General features: G+C 56.2%; 1 protein-coding gene across 1 annotated transcript; it reads left to right on the forward strand.

Moving 5' to 3' along the window:
• The first annotated feature begins 4474 nt into the window (after positions 1-4474).
• Positions 4475-19911, forward strand: ATP1A3 (ATPase Na+/K+ transporting subunit alpha 3). The gene is made up of 21 exons (XM_055551598.1): positions 4475-4529; positions 4670-4873; positions 6299-6412; positions 6526-6660; positions 7012-7129; positions 7259-7527; positions 8946-9144; positions 9223-9332; positions 9419-9553; positions 11661-11853; positions 12110-12285; positions 12373-12509; positions 13143-13293; positions 13414-13582; positions 16306-16460; positions 16540-16663; positions 17763-17908; positions 18470-18600; positions 19023-19124; positions 19366-19457; positions 19797-19911. The coding sequence occupies exons 1-21, from the start codon at positions 4482-4484 to the stop codon at positions 19823-19825; spliced, it is 2937 nt and encodes a 978-aa protein (XP_055407573.1). The 5' UTR covers positions 4475-4481; the 3' UTR covers positions 19826-19911.
• Positions 19912-20985: the final 1074 nt, after the last annotated feature.

Here is a 20985-nt window from a genome sequence, read left to right on the forward strand (position 1 = left end):
ACAGCTGCAGTGCCGGGGGCGGGGCCGCGGGCCATCCATCAGGGCGGCGGCGCCTCTGATTGGCCGGCGCCGGCCCCCCCGCGGGCGCGGGCATATGAGGAGGCGGAGGCGGCGGCGGGCGCCGCAGACTCTGTGCGGTAGGGCTGACCGCCGGACCCACGCGCGGACCGAGGCGCGGGCGCTGCAGAGGCCCCCAGCCCGAGCCCGCGCCTAAGCCCACCCTGAGGCCCCCTGCCTCGGCCCCTGCCCCGCCTGAGTGCCCCTGTCCCCCGGAGCCGCCAAGATGGGGGTAGGTGCTCGGGCCAGCCAGGCAATGCCTGTGTGCGAGTGTGTGTGTGTGTGTGTGTGCGCGCGCGTGCCTGTGTGTGTGACATTGTGGGTCCAGTGACATTGGGTGTCTGCGAAGAGCGGGGGACGAGGACTCTGGGACCTCTGCTCTCCGGGACCCGGGTGCAGATCCCTGGGAGCCAGCTGACCCTGCCCATCCGCGTGGTTGTGTCGCTGGCTGAGTGCGTGCCCGGGGCCGCCTGGGTCGGTGGGAGTCTGTGGCGCATGTTGGCGTGTCCTTTGTGTGCGGGGTCCGCGGGGCACGGACCGGCCTTCGGCCTCTCTGTCTGCCCTGGTGTGGTTCCCTGCTCAGCCGAAGATGTGCGTGTGCGTGTGCGCGTTCCTGGTTCTGTCGGGCCTGGCAGCACCGTTCGCCTGCGATTGTGTGGCCCGGGTCGTGTCTGAATGTCTGCACCCGTGTCTGGGTGTGTCTGAACGCCGGTGTTTGTGTCTGGGGGTGTTGAAGCCCGTCTGCTTTCGTGGCCAGGCGGGGATAGATCCAGACTATGAGATGCACATCCGATGACCTCCCTTTCTCCTTCCAGGCCCTCATGGGGTTGCTCCGCAGTGCGGAGCAGCCTGGGTCTGCAGCGTGTGTCTACCTCCTAATCTAGGGGAGCAGACCTGGGGGCTGGGGGGAGCAGGAGAGCCACGGCAGGGAGACTGAGTGCCTTGCTGAGGGCTATGTGTGCAAATGCGTGTTGTGGGGGTATTGTGCATGCCCGGCTATGCCCTTTCCTCTGTGTCCGTGTGTCCTTGTCTGTGAGTTTCTCCAGCAGATGCCGCCTCTTTCCCTGGCTGACCACCTGACCCCCCAGCTGCAGCCCTGGATCCCTCCCTGAGTGTCTGGGGCGGGGCCAGAGGGAGGGGGTGGGGGCAAGGAGGCTGGTGGGCTGGGCTGGGTAGGATGAAGAGAGAGGGGGTTGGGATGGGAGAGCGAATATGAGGGATGGGGAGAAAGATGGCGGAGGAAGGCTGTTGGGTCCAGGAACGGAGGTGGGGGATGGGGCTGCAGGTCGGTGGATGGGGGTGGGCGAGGCTGAAGGGGAAGAAGAATTGGATGGGGAGAGGACTGGGAGAGAGAAGGTGCAGGTGGGAGCCAGTGATGGCTTCCAGGTAAGTGGAAATGGAAGGGAAGCCATGGGTAGATTGGAAGACAGGACTGAGGCTAAATGCCTTAGATAAGAAATTGGGGGCGGGTCTTAGGAAAAGACGTGGGACAGGAGAAGTGAGCGCTGTAGACATGGGAGACAGAGACATGGGAAGACAGAGAGAAATGGGCAGACACAGAGAGAGATGCTCTGAAAGAGACAAAGAGATAGAGAGACAAAGAGAGAAAAAGAGATATAGAGACAAAGAAAGAGACAGACACGGGCAGGAGGATATGGAAAGATAGAGAGATACAGACAAGGAGAGACATGGAGAGACAAAGAGAGAAACTGAGGCTGAGATGAGGAGACCCAAGGACAGACATATCCCATCCAGAGACAGCCAGAGGCAGCCTGGATGACAGGAAAAGGGGACAAAGGGCACAAGGGGAGGTCGACTGAGAGACGCCGGGATGAGGCCTCAGACACCTTGAAAGGGGGAGGGACGGGCGGGCCGAGGGGCAGAGCCTGCCTGAGCTTGGCTGGCGTGGAAAATGGCAAGGAGCTGCAGAGGCGGCTGCAGCGGCCAGACACGCGTGTCCCCCACCCTCCGAGGTGCTCCCGCCCCGCAGTGCGCCCATCTGGGCCTCCTGCCTTGACTGGGAAAGCCTCGGCTCCCCCTCCAACAGATGGAAGCCCGCCCCCAAGGGAGTCTGGTCATGACAAGGGCAACCAGCAACCAAGGCTCACCTGCCAGGGACCGGGGTACCCCAGTCCCTCATCCCTCAGACCCAGGAGTCCAGGCCCCCAGCCCCTCCTCCCCCAGCCCCAGGATCAAGACCCCCAGCCTCTCCTCTCTCAGATGGAGGAGTCTGGGACTGCAGCCCTGGGTCTCACAGGGACACAAGCATCAGCTCCCGGCCTTCCCTAAGGTTTCAGGGGTGGGCAGCTAGTTTTCTTCCCACCTCCCTCCAGGCCCCTCTCTCTCCTCTCTTGCCTGCCCTTCATTTCTCTAACTTGTGCCCACGACCTTGTGCTCCATCTGTGGGTCTGCCCCTTGTGGAGGCTGAGACCCCTCCTGAAGCGGGGGTGGAGGAGGGTCCTCCCTGCCCACCTGAATCTCCATGCTCAGTGTCAGACACAGCGCTGCTGCAGGGCTGGCCCAGCGCCAAGCCACCCTCCTGCCCCCTGAAACCCCGGCTCCCAGGCCTTTAGGATGCAGTAGCCCCCCAGGCTCAGCCTCCGGGTCTGGGGGCAGACAGCAGGCAGCTCAACCCTCTACAAGGTCACGAGGGGATTAGCGCTGAGCCCTGCTGAGCCTGGGATCCCAGCTTGGCTCTGGGCCCGTAAGATCTGTCAGCGGGCCGCTATCAGCACCCAGCCTCACCCCAGCCCTCCTGCCAGCCTCCAAGGACTCTGGCTTCCCCATGAGCCCAAGCCCCCAAACTAGAACTTCCATCACTCCCCCCACACTACATCCAGTTCACGCCAGGCCTGGGGGACTTCTTCCTCTTGCTCTTCTGCACCCCGAATCCCAGCCAGCAGCTAGTCTGTCCTTCAGAGACCTAAACATGCCCACCCCCACCCAAACGTATTCATGGCTCCCGCCAGCCCCCAGGAGAGAGGCTAGGCCACAGCTTGTCAGTCAAGCCCCTCGGGACCGACTGCACGTCCAGCCAGGCCACCATCCCTGGGCCCAACAGGCTACCTCCTGGGCATTTGTCCCAACTGGTCCTCTGAAAGAGACATCCATGGAGTTGGGAGAAGAGACCCAAGAAAAGAGCCAGGAAGAAAAGACAGGGAGAGACCTGGGGGAATTATATGGGGGAGGCCTGGAGCTGGAAGCACAGAGATGCCAAGATGGATGAGAGAGAGAGAGTGAAAGATACGGGGGTAGAGAGGAAGATGGCAGAGCAAGACCGTGAGACACAGACAGACAAGATGTTTGAAATAGTAGAGACAGGGAGAGATGCACCAAGCGTTACAGAAAAGCAGGTACCTTGAGAGATGAAGACAGAAAGAAGTAGAGATAAGGATGGACAGAAAATACTGACACTCAGGGATAATCTAAGATCCCCACACACCAACTTGGAAAGAGATAGAAACCCAGGGAGAACACAGAGAGACTGACTCAGCCAGACTCAGGGAAAGAGTTCAAGAGACGGTGACAGATATTGTATGAGATGGCAAACATAAAGAGCCGGAGATCAGAGAGAGACAAAAGTCTCAGAGAGACACGCGTAAAGATGCAGAGACAGAGAATGTGAGAGACATTCTCTGAGAGACAGTGAGATCAGAGAAAGAACTGCAGAGAGATGGAGATAGCCACAGATGGAGAGGTAAAGCGGCAGAAGGAGACAGAGAGACAAAAGGGAATAAGACAGGCACAAGCAGAGACCTGGAGAGGCAGATCAAGAGAGACAGACCAACAGACATAGCAAGAGACAGACACTTGGGGTGGGGTGGGGGGCCTTGGGCAAGCCCAGGGACAGGAAGTAAGAGACAGAAAGAGACACACAGAGGAAAAAAGGACATATGGAGACTGAAGGGGAGAGACCTAGAGACAGAGAGAGAGAGAGACAGAGGCATAGACAGACCCAGATGGAGACTCGCTGGCACAGAGATCCAAGGAGCCAGAGATGGGGGGTGTAGGGTGGCGGGGTGGGAAGCAATAGGAGAAGACAAGCCTCGGGAGTTCTGAGAGACACCCAGGCTGAAGGGCAGGGACAGACAGAGCCCCCAGAGCAGGCCCTGCCCGGAGACGCAGCTGCACAGCCGCAGGGCCGGTGCCCCCCTGTAACCCCTTCTCGCCCGCAGTCTGGTGGTTCTGACAGCTATCGTGTCGCCACCTCGCAGGACAAGAAAGATGACAAGGGCTCGCCCAAGAAGAGCAAGGGCACCAAAGACCGCCGGGACCTGGATGACCTCAAGAAGGAGGTGGCTATGGTGAGTCCCACCCTCTGTACCCACCCGGAGCAGACCCCTCCCCCAATGACCCCCCTACCGCCAGGCCTCCACGCTCACCCAATGTCTCCCCAAACTCCTGTTCCTCAGACAGAGCACAAGATGTCCGTGGAAGAGGTCTGCCGGAAATATAACACCGACTGTGTACAGGTGCGGCCGGGCTGGAGGGACAGGGGTCCCTGGGGTGGGGGTGGGGGAGGCATGACCCCCCCCAGTGCCTGAGGGTGCTCTGTAGTGTTGGGGTGCCAGGTTTCTCCAGGAGGGTCCTATGTGAGTCCTGTGTCCCCCAGGGTCTGACCCACAGCAAAGCCCAGGAGATCCTTGCCCGAGATGGGCCCAATGCACTCACACCGCCGCCGACCACCCCGGAGTGGGTCAAGTTCTGCCGCCAGCTCTTCGGGGGCTTCTCGATCCTGCTGTGGATTGGGGCCATCCTCTGCTTCCTGGCCTACGGCATCCAGGCGGGCACAGAGGACGACCCTTCTGGCGACAACGTGAGTGCCCTCCACCCACCCCGCCCAGGAGCTCCTCTGCATAGAGACATGCATGTCTCACTCCTCCCCTTGGACTTTTCAAAGCCCCGCCTCTGACTTCTTCCCATCTAACTTTCACAATCACTCAGTGAGAAAACCAGAGATGCAAGGAGGAAAACGGGCTCAGAAAGGACAAGTATGGGACTTCCTGGCGATCCAGTGGTTAGGGCTTGGCACTTCCACTGCAGGGGGCCTGGGTTCGATTTCTGGTTGGGAACTAAGATCCTGCAAGCCACATGGTACAGTCAAAAATAAATAAATAAATAAAAAAGACCAAGTTGCTTGTTCAAGGTCACACAGTAGGGAGTATGAGCTGGGGCTCCATCCCAAAGCTGTGTTGTAACATCACTGGCCTTGAGGGTAGACACAAGCAGGTGGTCCTGGCCTAAAAGATGCTCAGTGAATGGGCTCATGTAGAGACCCAGGCGCACCCACGTGCTGATTTATCAGGTCCTGTTCACTCAGCACAGGGGACACACACACGCACAGTCTCAACAGACATGACGCTCATAAACATAGACCTGTATTCTGACTACATGGAGATCCTTGCACGCACACACCCACACATGCGCATGTACACACTACTGCAGAGTCAGTGCAGGCAGTCACACTAACACGTAGATTCAAGCACGGCCACCTAGTTCAGACGCAGGCACAGACACAGACATGGACCGAGAGACAGACAGACAGACACAAGCACCCAAACACACAGAGTCGCAGGCATAACCTGGTGGTGGACAGAGCGGTGTGAGAGTCAAGCGCAGACAGGATTCTCAGAAATTAAAACCTGAACAGGTGAACAGACCCAGAGTCTCAGACCTACGCAGACCAACAGAGGGAGACAGAGACCCACCTGGAGAGAGTCAAACACAAACAGTCTCCTACATTTAAAGTCAGGCATTCAGTCAGACAGGCACATTGATCTTAACACAGACAGACACATGGACAACAGCATACACACCGATTCTCTGACATAGGCTGAGAGACCCACAAAATAGAGAGACGGACAGACCAGAGGCTCAGGCACACTTTTGTTCAGGAAGAGAGATTCAAGGGAATTCCCTGGTGGTCCAATGGTGAGGACTCCATGCTTTCACTGCTGAGGGCCTGGGTTTGATCCCTGGTCAGGGAACTAAGATCCCATAAGTTGTATGGCAAGGCCAATAAATAAACAGAACAAACATTTTTTAAAAAAGAGAAAGAAAGAGAGACTCAAACATGGACAGCCAGAGAGACACAGACCGTCAAATAGATACAACCTGAGGTCAGACATACAATTGCAGAAGCCCACTTACTCAAAGCTCTCTCCCCAGACTGCACACATCTCTGGGTAGGGCCGGTGGGGAGTTGCTGTGGGGCGGGCCGTGACCTTGAGTCTGCCCACAGCTGTACCTGGGCATCGTGCTGGCGGCCGTGGTCATCATCACCGGCTGCTTCTCCTACTACCAGGAAGCCAAGAGCTCCAAGATCATGGAATCCTTCAAGAACATGGTTCCCCAGGTGAGGGGTGCCCAGGAAGGGGCCAGGTGGGGTGTGGACAGCTGCCGAGGCTGTGCCCAGAGACCTCAGGCAGAGAGCGTCAGGGAGGTGACGCCTCTCCATCCCACCCGCAGCAAGCCCTGGTCATCCGGGAAGGTGAGAAGATGCAGGTGAACGCTGAGGAGGTGGTGGTTGGGGACCTTGTGGAGATCAAGGGTGGAGACCGAGTTCCAGCCGACCTGCGCATCATCTCAGCCCACGGCTGCAAGGTGGGTGTGGGGCCTAGCTCTGCCCTTCCTGGAACAGCCCAGGAGTCCAGACCCCCAGCCCCTCCTCCTTGGACCCAGGAGTCCAGGCCCCCTCCTCCTCCCCTAGACCTGCAAGTGCCTTTGACCTTGCCTAGAAGTTGCACCCTCTCCATCTTCAAGAGCCCAACTCTGACACCCAGACTTCTAGGTCTCTAGCTGTGACCTCCACAGACACAGGTTTCCTTAATTAATGAGATTTCCGCCTCATTAACAAAACAAACGAACAAACAAAAATCTTGAAATCTCCTCTGAGCAAATGCCAGTTGACCCCAGGCCCGGGGTTGAGCCCTGTCCCCTGTGCCCCCACCCCAGGTGGACAACTCTTCCTTGACCGGCGAATCAGAGCCCCAGACCCGCTCCCCCGACTGCACGCACGACAACCCCCTGGAGACCCGGAATATCACCTTCTTTTCCACCAACTGCGTGGAAGGTGAGACGGTTGGGGTGGGGTGGGTACCCGGGTGGGGCCAGGCTGGTCCAGATAGACAGACGCACCTCAGGGGCTTGGGGTCTCTCTGCACCTTGCTGAGGATCAGCCCTGTCCCCTCTGGCCACACAGGCACGGCTCGGGGCGTGGTGGTGGCCACAGGCGACCGCACCGTCATGGGCCGCATCGCCACTCTGGCTTCGGGGCTGGAGGTGGGCAAGACGCCCATCGCCATCGAGATCGAACACTTCATCCAGCTCATCACTGGCGTGGCCGTCTTCCTGGGCGTCTCCTTCTTCATCCTGTCCCTCATTCTTGGATACACCTGGCTTGAGGCTGTCATCTTCCTCATCGGCATCATCGTGGCCAATGTCCCAGAGGGCCTGCTGGCCACTGTCACCGTAAGGCCCAGACCCCTGGGTCTGAGGGAGGAGGGGGCTGGGGGCCTGATGGCAAAGATCTTTTCTTTTAAAACGTTTTTTTTATTTGGCTTCACTGGGTCTTAGTTGCCCCGTGCAGAGAACCCTTAGGCAATGATCTTATTTTATTTACTTATTTTTTTTGGCTGCAGCACACAGCATGTGGGATCTTAGTGCTCTGACTAGGAGTCGAAACTGTGCCCCCTGCATTAGAAGGCGAATTCTTAACCACTGAAGTCCAATGGCAATGATCTTGATTGCAACTTGGGGGGCCGAATTGCAATCAAGACATCAAGGGCCAAATCCTCCCAGACATTGAAGAAGGAGGGTCCTGGGACTCAGCGGGCCTCGTGAACAAAACAAACTAACAGGGATTTCCCTGGCTGTCCAGCGGTTAGGACTCCGTGCTCTCACTGCCGAGGGCCTGGGTTTGATCCCTGGTCAGGGAACTAAGATCCCGCAAGCTAACCACCCTATCATTTTTGAAGTTAACTTACAAAATTAAGAAGTACACCTTCATGGTAAAAAAATCAAAAGAATACATTAAAATAGTTAAAGAGTAAAATAACAGTCTGGACCCACTGCCTAGCCTAGCCATCACCCCCCTTCTGAAGCAGGCTCACTGTACCGTTCCCAGGAGAGGTGGGCATATTCCCACATATGTAGTAACTGTTTTCAGCGTACACAGAAGGGACCATCCTAGGAATACTGTTCTGCTCCTTGATTCTTTTAGAATCAATAGATCCTGCAAACTTTTCCATATTAGCAAATTCAAAGCTACTCTAGGTCAAGGCCTTTTATTGACCTACACTGTACACGCAAGAGTTGCACATATGAACATACTGATGAGCTGGAGTCAGTTGAACACACCCTAGGTCAGCTGCACCCAGATGGAGTTCCCTAGAAGCCCTCTCAAGACCTTGTTCAGCCCTTCCCCTGCAACCCCAGGATTACCCCTAGGATAGCCTGGTTTCAAACAGTAGTTTTTTTACTCCACATCAGTGGAATCATTCAGCAGCAACTCTTGTTTCTGGCTCTTCTTTGCTGAACATTGTTTTTGAGCTTCACCCACGAGGTTGTAGGCACTGATCTCTTATCCTTTTTCATCTCTGTATAGTATTCCCATCTTTTATTTCTCCAATTTTCTCTTCTGCTATTAGAGAACATTTTGATTGTTTCAGTTTGGGACTATTATGTTGCTGCTGTGAACATTCTAGTATATTTTGGGGGGTGCATCTGAGCCCATTTCTATGAGTCTGTGCCTTGGGTGGAGTCTCTGGGTGATTCTTTGCCCAGGATTCTCTTTGGGCTAAGCAGTCAAGTTGTTGGACAGTCGTGTTGCCGACCCAGCCCCGCCACCTGACTCTACCTGTAACTCACCTGTCCTTGCACGTGCCCAGGTCTGTCTGACACTGACTGCCAAGCGCATGGCTCGGAAGAACTGCCTTGTGAAGAACCTAGAGGCTGTAGAGACCCTGGGCTCCACGTCCACCATCTGCTCAGACAAGACAGGGACCCTCACCCAGAACCGCATGACAGTCGCCCACATGTGGTTCGACAACCAGATCCACGAGGCCGACACCACTGAGGACCAGTCAGGTGAGGGTGGAGCCCAGACAAGAGGGTGCTTGGCCCCCCGCCCCGGGTGCCCCTTGCCCTGATTGGTGGCTTTTTCAGGGACTTCATTCGACAAGAGCTCGCACACCTGGGTGGCCCTGTCCCATATCGCTGGACTCTGCAACCGTGCTGTCTTCAAGGGGGGTCAGGACAATGTCCCCGTGCTCAAGGTGGGTCCCCCCTCTCACTGGCCTCAGCCTGGCTCTTGCCCACCCCATGCTTCTCTGCTCTGACAGCCCTCTCTCCCGCCCTACAGAGGGATGTGGCCGGGGATGCCTCCGAATCTGCTCTGCTCAAGTGCATCGAATTGTCCTCTGGCTCCGTGAAGCTGATGCGTGAACGTAATAAGAAAGTGGCCGAGATCCCCTTCAACTCCACTAACAAATACCAGGTACCCTGGGGCTCTCCACTTTCTCTGTGATGCCCCAAAAAGCAGTCAGCTCTGCCCCACTGCCCTCCTGCTTTGGGCAAGCTATTAACTTTCCCAGAGCCTCAGTTTCCCCATCTGTAAAATGGGACTGAGAGTGGAGAGAGGAACAGAGATGGGAGTGAGAGCGAGGTCTCTGTGGGAGTAGGAGGCAGAGGAGTAAAGATTTCCTGCAGCAGAGTGGGAACCAGCCAGAGATCTCATTCATTCATTCAGCAGATATATTTTTAAGCAGCCACCATATGTCTGGGACGCTTGTGTTAGGTGCTGGGGAGACATAACAGCAGTGAGTGAAACAGTGAAGTTCCTCCTCTTGTGGAACTTATGCTCCTGTGCCAGGAGACAGACGATAACAGAGGCATGAGGACTTGAGGGAATTTGGAATATGTCAGGAAGTCACCGTGCTGAGGAAGGAAGCCCTGCAGGTATCTGGGGGTAGTGGGCATAGTACATGCAAAGGTCCTGAGGCAGGAATGTGTTGAGGTGTCTGAACAGGGGTTATGGAGCCAGGAAGCATGGTGGGAGATGAGGGCTGTGTGTGCTGGGCCAGGTCCCATCAGGCCTCATGGGCTGTGGACACAACTTGGGTGTGACCCTGGTTGGGGGGCATGAGCCAAGGAGCAGGGTAGAGATGGGACCTGACTCACATTTTAAAAAACTGCTTTATTGAGGTGTAGTTCGTACACCATCGTAGATCACCCAAGTAGTACATAATTCAAGAGTCTTAGTATAGTCACACATAGTATATAGTATAGTATATACAATGTAGCATAGTTAGCGTCTACTCAGTCAGCTTTAGAGAATTCCCATCGTCTCAAAAAACACCCTCACACTCTCTGGCTTTGTTCCCCTACCTCCCCCGTCTCCCCAAGCCCTAAGCAACTACTAATCCACGTCCTGTCTCTATGCCCTTGCTTATTCTCGACACTTCATGTCAACAGAATCCTACAATATGTGTTTTTGAGCGTCTGAGTCCTCTCACTCAGCATCGTGTTTTCCAGGCTCCTCAGGGCTCCCCTGGTAGCTCAGACAGTAAAGAATCCGCCTGCAATGCGGGAGACCTGGTTTCGATCCCTGGGTTGGGAAGATCCCCTGGAGAAGTGAACGGCTACCCACTCCGGTATTCTAGCCTGGAGAATCCCATGGCCTGCAGAGTCCATGGGGCCACAGAGTCGGACACGGCTGAGCGACTCTCACTTCCCTTCCCTTCCGTGTCGTAGCACGCGTCAGTACTCCATTCCTTTTTATGGCTGAATGACTTCGCGTTGTATAGCGAGATCACATTTTGTTGATCCATTCATCTATCAATGGACATTTGGGTTATTTGCACCCTTTGGCTACTATGAATAATGCTGCAGTGAACATCCGCCTACAAGTTCCTGTGTGGACATCGCCTGCACGCCTCTTGGGTGTATACCCGGGGATGGCCGGCTTACGTCGTAACCCTATGTTTAAGCTTTGTGGGGATAGCTAGGCTGTTTTCCAAAGTGGCTGCACCAGTTTTCACTGACGCTCATATTTTAAAGTCTCCTTCTGCCTACCATGGGGAGAAAATAAAAGACAATGGGGAGGGGAGGACAGACACAGGGACTCGATGTGGGGTGCTGCTGTGATATTTCATATGAGAGATGCTGGTGGGTGAATGGGAAGGCAGGGGAGGTGAGAGAAGTCAGAATCTGGGTACTTCAGAGGTGAGCTGAACAGATTCGGTGATGGCCTCTAATGTGAGATGAGAGATCGTTGGACGAGGCAGAGAGAAATGCCCGTATCCTCAGGACCCTTGAGATTTCTGTGAGAGAGACACAGAGGAGAAGAAATATTTGTCAAAGAGACAGAAATGGGCAGGGATGAGCAGAGATCTCTGTGAGAGGGTCCGAGAAACAGATGACAATCTCTCAGGTAGAGAGATTCAGGCAGTGCCCTCTGGGAGCCTGGCTGTGGTCCGTCCTGGCATCCGTGGCACCCTGGCACCCGAGGGGGTGGCGGGGAGTGCTCTTCCCCCTGGCTGGGCGCAGGGAGCCTCCAGGTCCCTGGGAGGCTCAGGCATGGCCACCCTCTGCTCTGTTTGCAGCTCTCCATCCACGAGACCGAGGACCCCAATGACAACCGGTACCTGCTGGTGATGAAGGGCGCCCCCGAGCGCATCCTGGACCGCTGCTCCACCATCCTGCTGCACGGCAAGGAGCAGCCGCTGGATGAAGAGATGAAGGAGGCCTTCCAGAATGCCTACCTCGAGCTCGGTGGCCTGGGCGAGCGTGTGCTTGGTGGGCACCAGGGGTGGGGCCAAGTTGGGGCAGGGGCTGGAGGGTAAAGAGGGATGTGGTGCTGCCCAGAGCCTGGCTCAGAATAGGATCTCTCAGAATGCACCGTGATTGAATGAATGACAGGGGAAGCCATCTTTCGGAAATGAGTGTGGACTGACTCTGGCCAGCTGGGGAGTTTGATTGCTGCCACGGGAGCTGTGGGCAGGAGTCAGGGGGGACTGAGGCTACAGCCCCTCTTCCTTTCTCCCCACACCAGGTTTCTGCCACTACTACCTGCCCGAGGAGCAGTTCCCCAAGGGCTTTGCCTTCGACTGTGACGATGTGAACTTCACCACTGACAACCTCTGCTTCGTGGGTCTCATGTCCATGATCGACCCTCCCCGAGCGGCTGTCCCCGACGCGGTGGGCAAGTGCCGCAGTGCAGGCATCAAGGTGTGGCCCGAGGGGCATCAGGGGAGGCAGGGCCAGGGCTCCAGGGGCCAGCAGTGAGGCTGGACCATTTGCACACAATGCCCACAGGTCATCATGGTCACCGGCGATCACCCCATCACGGCCAAGGCCATTGCCAAGGGCGTGGGCATCATCTCCGAGGGCAATGAGACTGTAGAGGACATCGCTGCCCGGCTCAACATTCCTGTCAGCCAGGTCAACCCTCGGTGAGCCCCACCCAGCCCGACTCAGGTCCCTCTGGGACAGTGGGCCCATTCCTCCAGGGTCTCCTCTGTTGACTCAGCATCTGGGCCCCATTCCTCTTCTGTCTTAATGATGGGGAGCCTGGTGTTCCAGCTGCGTGAGGCTGGCAAGGGGTGGGCTCACATCCCAGCTTGGCCACGCGTGAGCTGTGTGACATTGGGTGAGTCATTTAGCCTCTCTGAGCCCCAGTTTCCTCCTCTCTAAAATGGGCTGCTAGTAATTCCCATCTGGGAGGATTCTATGACGTCCCTCATTCCTGTGTCCATCAGTCTCTTCCTGCCTGTCTTTTATGTTGTTGTCCCTCTCATCTCTGTTCTGACTCCCTCAGCTTTCCCATCCTCATGTCTCTCTCTGTGTCTGTTTCCATTTCCTGCTTGTCTACATATTTCTGTTCCTCTGAGTCCAGGGTCCCAAATTTCTTCCTGAGGTCTGCCCTCCATCCCTCCTGCAGCCCCTCCGCCCCCATTTCCCTTCATCTCTGATCCCCCCACACCTACCCCAGCAAAGCCCTTTGTCCCTCTCTCAGAGCCTGGTCCGTCCCCCCTCCCCGTCTGTCAGTCTGTCCGCATGTCCTGACCACTCTCTGCTCTCCCCAGGGACGCCAAGGCCTGCGTGATCCACGGCACTGACCTCAAGGACTTCACCTCCGAGCAAATCGATGAGATCCTGCAGAACCACACTGAGATCGTCTTCGCCCGCACCTCCCCCCAGCAGAAGCTCATTATTGTGGAGGGTTGTCAGAGACAGGTGGGCTGGGGCTGGGGTCCCTCGGGGGAAAGGGGCTGGGGGCCAGGACTCCGGGGTCCATGATGAGAAGAGGGTTGGTGCCAGGCCTCCAGGTGCCGTGCTCACCCTCTCTCCCTCCAGGGAGCCATCGTGGCCGTGACCGGGGATGGCGTGAATGACTCTCCCGCCCTGAAGAAGGCCGACATTGGGGTGGCCATGGGCATCGCCGGCTCTGACGTCTCCAAACAGGCAGCTGACATGATTCTTCTGGATGACAACTTTGCCTCCATTGTCACGGGTGTGGAGGAGGGTGAGTGAGTCGGCCCAGGTGGCCTGGAGACTGGGGTCCCTGCGTGAAGCCCGAGAAGGGCGAGGGGAACAGGCCAGGGCTGCAGCAGGTGCACGATGGGGAGATGGCGGAATCCTACCAGGCCCCCAGTGCAGCCTGAGCTTGTCCTTTTCAATTTTCTTCCCCTCACAGTGTCGGGGGCTCCCTGGGGGCAGGACCGAGCTGATACACTTCAGGGTCTCTGTGTTGCCCAGCGAGGACCCAGTCTGTTGGGCAAGGCAGAGGTGGAAGTATTTAAAAGATACTCAGAAGTACAACCTCAGGGAGGCAGAGGGTCAAGCAGAGGGGCCCTGAGGAGGCCTCTGCCCCAGCCTTCATTTGGGGGCCAAGGAAGCTTCTCCAGGTGGGCAGGAGTCACTGTGCCAAGTCCCCAGGGCCATTGGGAATTTTCACACAGAGAAATGCCAGCGAAGGGAGTTGCAGGCAGAGGCACGGCCATGTGGGGGCTCTGGCGGGTGAGGCTGGGCCACCAAAAGCCCAGACCTCAGGGTCCCCTGGGCACCACTTCCTGACGGGCCTAGATGCGGCTGCAGATGGGGCTTGTTCATGTTCGATTTTATTCTGATCATCCAAGTAATTCATGATAAATACAGAAAATACAAAAAAGCATTAAGAAGCACATTGGCATCGCCCACAACCTCACCATCCAAAAATATTCACAGTTCACACTGTGGTTGCATTTTCTTCCAGTCTCTCTCTCACATTTCAAACGAGCCCAGTGTGAAGAATAACTCGTGATGAGGGAGAATTCAAACAGTAGAGCTGAGCCTACAGCCTCAGGTTAAATGCCCTGAGCCCTTGTCTCCTATGGCCCAGAGGACACATGGTTAACCCTTTCTCACCGCCCCCCAAAACATGTTACACGCATGTGCAGAGCACGCACTCATGGATGCTCTAGTTCACACCTCCCAGACATTTCTTGGGCTCCTACCTTGTGCATCACGCCAGGGGCTGGGGAATCAGCTACAAGCAAAGCAGACATGGTCCCTGCCCTCCAGGAACTGGGGGGCCTTCCCCAAGTTAACAAATTATAACATAACAAATGAAATTACAGGGACTTTCCTGGAAGTCCAGTAGTTAAGACTCCATGCTTCCAATGCAGGAGGCACAGGTTCTATTCCTGGTCAGAGAGCTAAGATCCCACATTTCATGCAGCACAGCCAAAACAAACAAAACCAAAAATAAACAAAACAAAAAACTAAACATAATTACTTATGGTGACAAGAAAACCAGCAGGGTGCTATGATAGATGATAACAGGGGTCCTACCTTTAAAAAAACACTTTTTTGGCTGCACTGCATGGAGTTGGGGATCCTAATTCCCCCACCAGGGATTGAACTCGTGCCTCCTGCGTTGGAACCACGGAGTCCTAACCACTGGACCTCCAGGGAAGTCCCAGCAGGGGTCCTACCTAGATAAGGAGGGGCAAAGAAGGCCTCTCTGAAGTGAAAGAAGCAGCACAGTTTAACCTTCAGTAGGGGGAAGTCCAGACACACCCACAAGCAGAGCAAGTGGTACAGCAAACCCCGTCACATCGCCCGGCTCAGTACACACACTGGGCTATGCTGAAGTACACTTAAATCATCACCCATAAGTACTTAGGGTGAGACCCTGGTAGTTTGTGGAGAGCCACACCTTGAGGGGACAGGCAACAGCAGGTGTGACCAACTAGGTGCCTTATTTTTTACACAAAGGGGATCATACCATCTATGCCACCTCCCGCAGAACAGCCTGCCTGTCTGTCCCTTTTTAAAAAATAAGTATGGCAATTCCCTTTTTTTTTTTTGCTGTGCCATTTGGCTTGTGGAATCTTAGTTCTCTGACCGGGGATCAAACTTACGCCCCTGCAGTGGAAGCAGGGAGTCTTAACCAACAGGCCACCAGGGAAGTCCCTCTTTTTTGGCTATTATAATGCTATGGTGGGGCTTCCCTGATAAAGATAAAGATAAAGTTGGTACAGAATCCGCCTGCAATGCAGGAGACCCTGGATTGATTCCTGGGTTGGGAAGATCCGCTGGAGAAGGGATAGGCTACCCACTCCAGTATTCTTGTGCTTCCCTTGTGGCTCAGCTAGTAAAGAATCCTCCTGCAATGCAGGAGACTTGGGTTCGATCTCTGGGTTGGGAAGATCTACTGGAAAAGGGAGAGGCTACCCACTCCAGTATTCTGCCTGGAAAATTCCATGAACTATATAGTCCATGAGGTCTCAAAGAGTCGGACACAACTGAGCGACTTTGACTTTCAATGCTATGATGAACATTCTTGTACTTGCTTTTTGGTGGACATAAACACTCATCCTATAAACCTATGATGAGGATTGCTGGGTCAATAAGGCAGGGATGCTTAACTTTAACAAAAAGTACTGGGAACTCCCTGGCGGTCTAGTGGTCAAGACTGCACTTTCGCTGCTGTGGGCACAGGTTCAATTGCTGGTCAGGGCAACTAAGATCCCACAAGCCATGCTGCATAGCCAAAAAAGGGAAAAAGAAAAACTGCTATGCAGTCTTCCTAAGTGGTTGTATTTTGAGAATGTTTGAACAGAGGCAACATGGTTGGATGTCTGAATGGAAAGGCGGGTGGTGAGGAGATGGATTAGGAAGGATGCCTGGACTGGGTAGGGAAGGGGCAGCAGGACTAGGGTGCCCTGGCGTGGGTACTGAGGTCTGAGCCCACCCTGCCAACAGGCCGCCTGATCTTTGACAACCTGAAGAAGTCCATTGCCTACACCCTGACCAGCAACATCCCAGAGATCACACCCTTCCTGCTGTTCATCATGGCCAACATCCCACTTCCTCTGGGCACCATCACCATCCTCTGCATCGACCTGGGCACCGACATGGTGAGCCCCGGCCACCCCCAAGCTCTGGGAGGGCAGGGTTCCCCAACACCACCCCGATTCACCGGCTTCTCCTGCCCAGGTCCCTGCCATCTCATTGGCATACGAGGCTGCTGAGAGTGACATCATGAAGAGACAGCCCAGGAACCCACGCACTGACAAGCTGGTCAATGAGAGACTCATCAGCATGGCCTACGGACAGATCGGTGAGGACCTGGAGCCCCCGCCTGGCTTACGGCTGAATGCCCAGCGCCTGGCCCACCCTGGGCACTCGGGAACCTTGTGTTGAATGAGTGGAGTGAAAAGCAGGACATGCTGCCATAGGTCTAGTCGTGGCAGTCCAAACATGGGCTGGAGAAGAATTTCCAGACACAGAGCATTTCAGAAAGGAGTGAGTGTATTAAGAGCAAGGAGCAGAGATAATGAAGATACTGCAAATGTAGTGGGTGGGGGAGAGTCAGTGCTTTTTATGGGTTAGCAGCCAGTTTTTTAGCCTCACGATGAAGAAAACTCCTGCTAGAAGGGTGGCATTAAGTGACTGGTTAGGGCGCTAGAGGGTGAGTACCGGGGTGGGCATATTTACCTAATATAAGGTCAGGAAGCTGGCCAGGAAGGATCGCAGTGTGGGCGGGGTTGGCAGCAGTTACAGTGGGGTTCAGTCAGTTCCAGAGGTGACCTTGGTTCTGGGCTCCCCTTCTGTGGCCTGGGTGCCAGGTCTCACGCCTGTGACCTTGGTGTGGGACTCCACAAGTTTGGAAGGAGTGACTTAGAGATGGGGGGTGGAGGAAAGGCCTCCCCGGGGTGCGTGTGGGATACTGAGTGGCCCAGGAGGGCCACGCCACTGCTCCACCCCCCACCATGCTGGGAAGGACCAGTCAGCCTGTGAGCTCTCTGAGGGCAGGGGCGAGCCCCACCCGTTCCTGCCTCCTCCTCCGTCTGCTGCTGGAGGGGAGAGTGCAGAGCTTTACAGGTGTCCCAGCAGAGGCCTGGTGGTGGTGGTCAGAGGCCTGAGAAAGTCATTCCTGCGTGGGGGTCCTCAGGGACTTCCTGATGTCCACGTGGCCTGGGTCAAGTGGGAGGAATTCCAGGTTCTCCATCTCTGGGGAGCCCCCTCCCTAAGTCTGCTGCTCCAGGGAGCGCTTTTCAGGTGCTCACCACCAGGTGGCGCTCTCAGATCGTCCTCTGGGAGCCCAGCCAGGAGGATGCTCAGGCAGAGGACGGAGTCTCAAGGGGCCCCAGAGGTGCCCTGGGCTGGCTGCCCGCCCCACCTGAGCCTCTCCTCATCTCCCTACTCTCCTCCCCCAGGAATGATCCAGGCTCTTGGTGGCTTCTTCTCCTACTTCGTGATCCTGGCAGAAAATGGCTTCTTGCCCAGCAACCTGGTGGGCATCCGGCTGAACTGGGATGACCGCACGGTTAATGACTTGGAGGACAGTTATGGACAGCAGTGGGTGCGTAGGGCCGGGTCCCACAGCGTGGCCGTGGGCCTCCCAGGTGGGGTCTCAGCCCACAGCATCCTGGGCCACGGTGGGCTGTCCTATCCATGCACGGGTGGCTTCCTGTGATGGCCCCTCTGCCCTGGGGGTCATCAAGACCCTCCCCCGGACACAAAGGGTCTCCTGGCGCTCTTGCCCCAACCCATTGTGGTCCTGTCCACTGGCCAGGCTCTCTGCCCTGCCAGGCAGGAAGCCTTTGTGACCCCCTTCCCAGTCTCTGTCTTCCCTTCACAGCCCAGCCAGTGTCCCCCCAGGAGGCCCCCAGGTTCTCTGGTCCACAACTAAGGTCACCAGTATGCTCTCTTCTTCCTTGTCCATTTCCTGACTCTTCCTGAGGGGCTCTGAGCTACAGAGGTCAGACATGTCCTCCCAGGGGACCCCATCTGGACAGAGTCCCCGCTTTGCCCTGGGGACCTACGCAGGGATGGTGCACACAAGGAGCACGTGGGCAAGGAGTAGGGGCCGGGGCTGCGGCCACACTGACCACTGACTGACACTGCATCGTCACCCTCGCAGACCTACGAGCAGAGGAAGGTGGTGGAGTTCACGTGCCACACGGCTTTCTTTGTGAGCATAGTGGTCGTGCAGTGGGCTGACCTGATCATCTGCAAGACCCGGAGGAACTCTGTCTTCCAGCAGGGCATGAAGTGAGGGTCATGGTCGCTGTGGCTGCTTTCCCTCCCGCCCCATGTCTGTCTGTTCTGGTTTTGCCTCTGAGTTGATTTTCTCTCCAGTGGTCACATCTATCTTGGATTCCCTGTGTGTGTGTGTGTGTGTGTGTGTGTGCGCGCGCGTGCGTGCGTGCGCACGCGCTACTGGGATGTTCCTGCGTCCCTCTCCAAATCTGTTTTATCTTTTTCTACCCCGGCCTATCTGTGTGTCTCTGTCTTCATATTTCACCGTCGCCATCTCCCTGGACCCGTCTGTGCCTCGCTGCCTCTTTCTGTTTCCATCCCTGTGTGTCTCCTTGTCTGTCTCTCTCCGTCTGCCTGGGGCGGGGTGCCTCTGTGTCTGTGGGGTGGGGATGCCGGGTGGGCTTCTCTGGGTCCAGCCCTGACTGTGCCTGCAGGAACAAGATCCTGATCTTTGGCTTGTTTGAGGAGACGGCCCTGGCGGCCTTCCTGTCCTACTGCCCAGGCATGGATGTGGCCCTTCGCATGTACCCTCTCAAGTGAGTGCCTTTCCTCCTCCAGGTACCACCTGTTCCAGGGCCCTCCCAGGAGCCTTTGCAGTGGAACACCGTCATGGGTGGGGGGTGGGGTGGGGCTCTGTAGACCCCGGCCCAGAGCCATGGCCAGGGCACCTGTCACCTTGGGCACGAAGGATCAGGGGGCACTGCGCTGGGCGTGGCCCCTCCTTTCCTCCGTGTTGCCCGGAGGCGCTGACTCGCTCCTCCTCTCGCTTCTCCGCAGGCCCAGCTGGTGGTTCTGTGCCTTCCCCTACAGTTTCCTCATCTTCGTCTACGACGAAATCCGCAAACTCATCCTGCGCAGGAACCCCGGGGGTGAGGGGCTAACGGGGGTAGAGGTGGGAGGCTGGGGGGAATGGGACCGGGCAGCTGGAGGGGGAGGTGGGAGAGCGCCGCCTGGTGACGATGCTAACCTCACTGTCTTCCCCCTCCTCCCGCCCTTCCCATACCCCCTCCTCCCTTCCGCGCTGTCTCTCCATCCCCTTGGCACCTCTTCCCTCTCCCCTTCTCTCCGGGCCTCCTCCTCTCTGTGTCTGTCTCTGTGTCTTTGCCCCTTTGGACTTCTTTCTGTGTCGCTGCCTCTCTGTCTCTGCTTGTGTGTCTCTCCGTGCCCGTCTCTCCCGTCTGTGTCTCTTTCCTCCTTTGTCTCTCCAGGTTGGGTGGAGAAGGAAACCTACTACTGACCTCAGCCCCACCACGTCTCGCATCTCTTTCCTGCCCTCGCGAGCCCAGGACCGCCCACTCCAGTGCCCCTCATTTTGTATTCTGGGGGGAGGGGCCCTCTCTCCCCTTGGCCCCGCCTCCTCAAGTGATCTCCCGCCTCCCTCCCCCACGCCCCGCCCCCTGGCTGGCTTCTCTCCCCGCCCCTGCCCCGCCCCCTGCCTCTCTACCCTCCCTGTCTTTTGTGTGTGTCTGTTCCTCTCCTCCTCACCCCTGCCTCCCAGACCCCTCCCTGGACTCTTTTTTACTCCCCGTCGCCCCCTGGCTGATGCCGTCTCTGGTTCTGGACAATTATCAAATATATCAGTGGGGAGAGAGAAGCCATGTGTGTCGTGCTTTGCTTTGTTGGGGGGGGTTCAGTGGGGGGTGTGTGGGCGGGACAGCGTTCCCTGTGCTGGCACCCATGACTGGGTGATTCACAGAAGCCCAGAAATTTAGCCCGGCATGAATGTGGGAGTCATGGAATCTCAAAGTCATCAAATCACAGAGTTTTAGGCCCAACAAGGATTTGTGTGAGAACACTGTGAATTCGCCAGGTGATGGGATCCTGGGATCAGAACACGAGAGAGGGGGTCAGACTCTGGATCCTCTCATATTGGAGAGGACCCTGGGGGACCATGATGATATAATGGTTCACTGAGCTCCCACTCTGTGCTCTGCCCTCTTCTAAACATTCTACCTGTATTAGTTCACTTAATCCTCACAAGGCACAGAGAGGGAAAGTAACCTGCTCGAGGTCACACAGCTGCGAGGGGACAAATCTGGATGACAGGCCTAGGATGCCCAAGCTCTAAGTCACCATGTTCTTCTCTTGTTGAGATAAGCTTCCATGTGTGACTTGCACAGATCTCAAAGGCATAGCTCAATGATTTAAATAATTATATCCACGTAGCCACCATCCATATTGAGCTGTAGAACATTTACATCTACCCAGAAAGACCCTTCATTGCCCCTTCCCAGTCAGCAGCCCCTCCACAGGCAACCACTGATCTGCTTTCTGTTGCCACCTTTTGGTTGTGCCTGTTCTTGGACTCTGTAGAATGAAATCTTCTGGTGTGCTGCCGCAGGTCCTTCTTGTCCTCAACATCAGGTCTATGAGGGTCATCCATGGTGTCTCAAGTGT

The sequence above is a fragment of the Bubalus kerabau genome, chromosome 17 (assembly GCF_029407905.1).
Source record: "Bubalus kerabau isolate K-KA32 ecotype Philippines breed swamp buffalo chromosome 17, PCC_UOA_SB_1v2, whole genome shotgun sequence".
NCBI classification, from domain to species: Eukaryota; Metazoa; Chordata; class Mammalia; order Artiodactyla; family Bovidae; genus Bubalus; species Bubalus kerabau.

Bases quoted from the DNA above. Each gene is read 5' to 3' on its own strand.
- ATP1A3 (XM_055551598.1), top strand. From the start codon at position 4,482: ATGTCCGTGGAAGAGGTCTGCCGGAAATATAACACCGACTGTGTACAG. The intron at 9,333-9,418 runs GTGGGTCCCCCC...CCCGCCCTACAG, and splicing joins ACAATGTCCCCGTGCTCAAG to AGGGATGTGGCCGGGGATGC. The intron at 12,510-13,142 runs GTGAGCCCCACC...TGCTCTCCCCAG, and splicing joins GTCAGCCAGGTCAACCCTCG to GGACGCCAAGGCCTGCGTGA.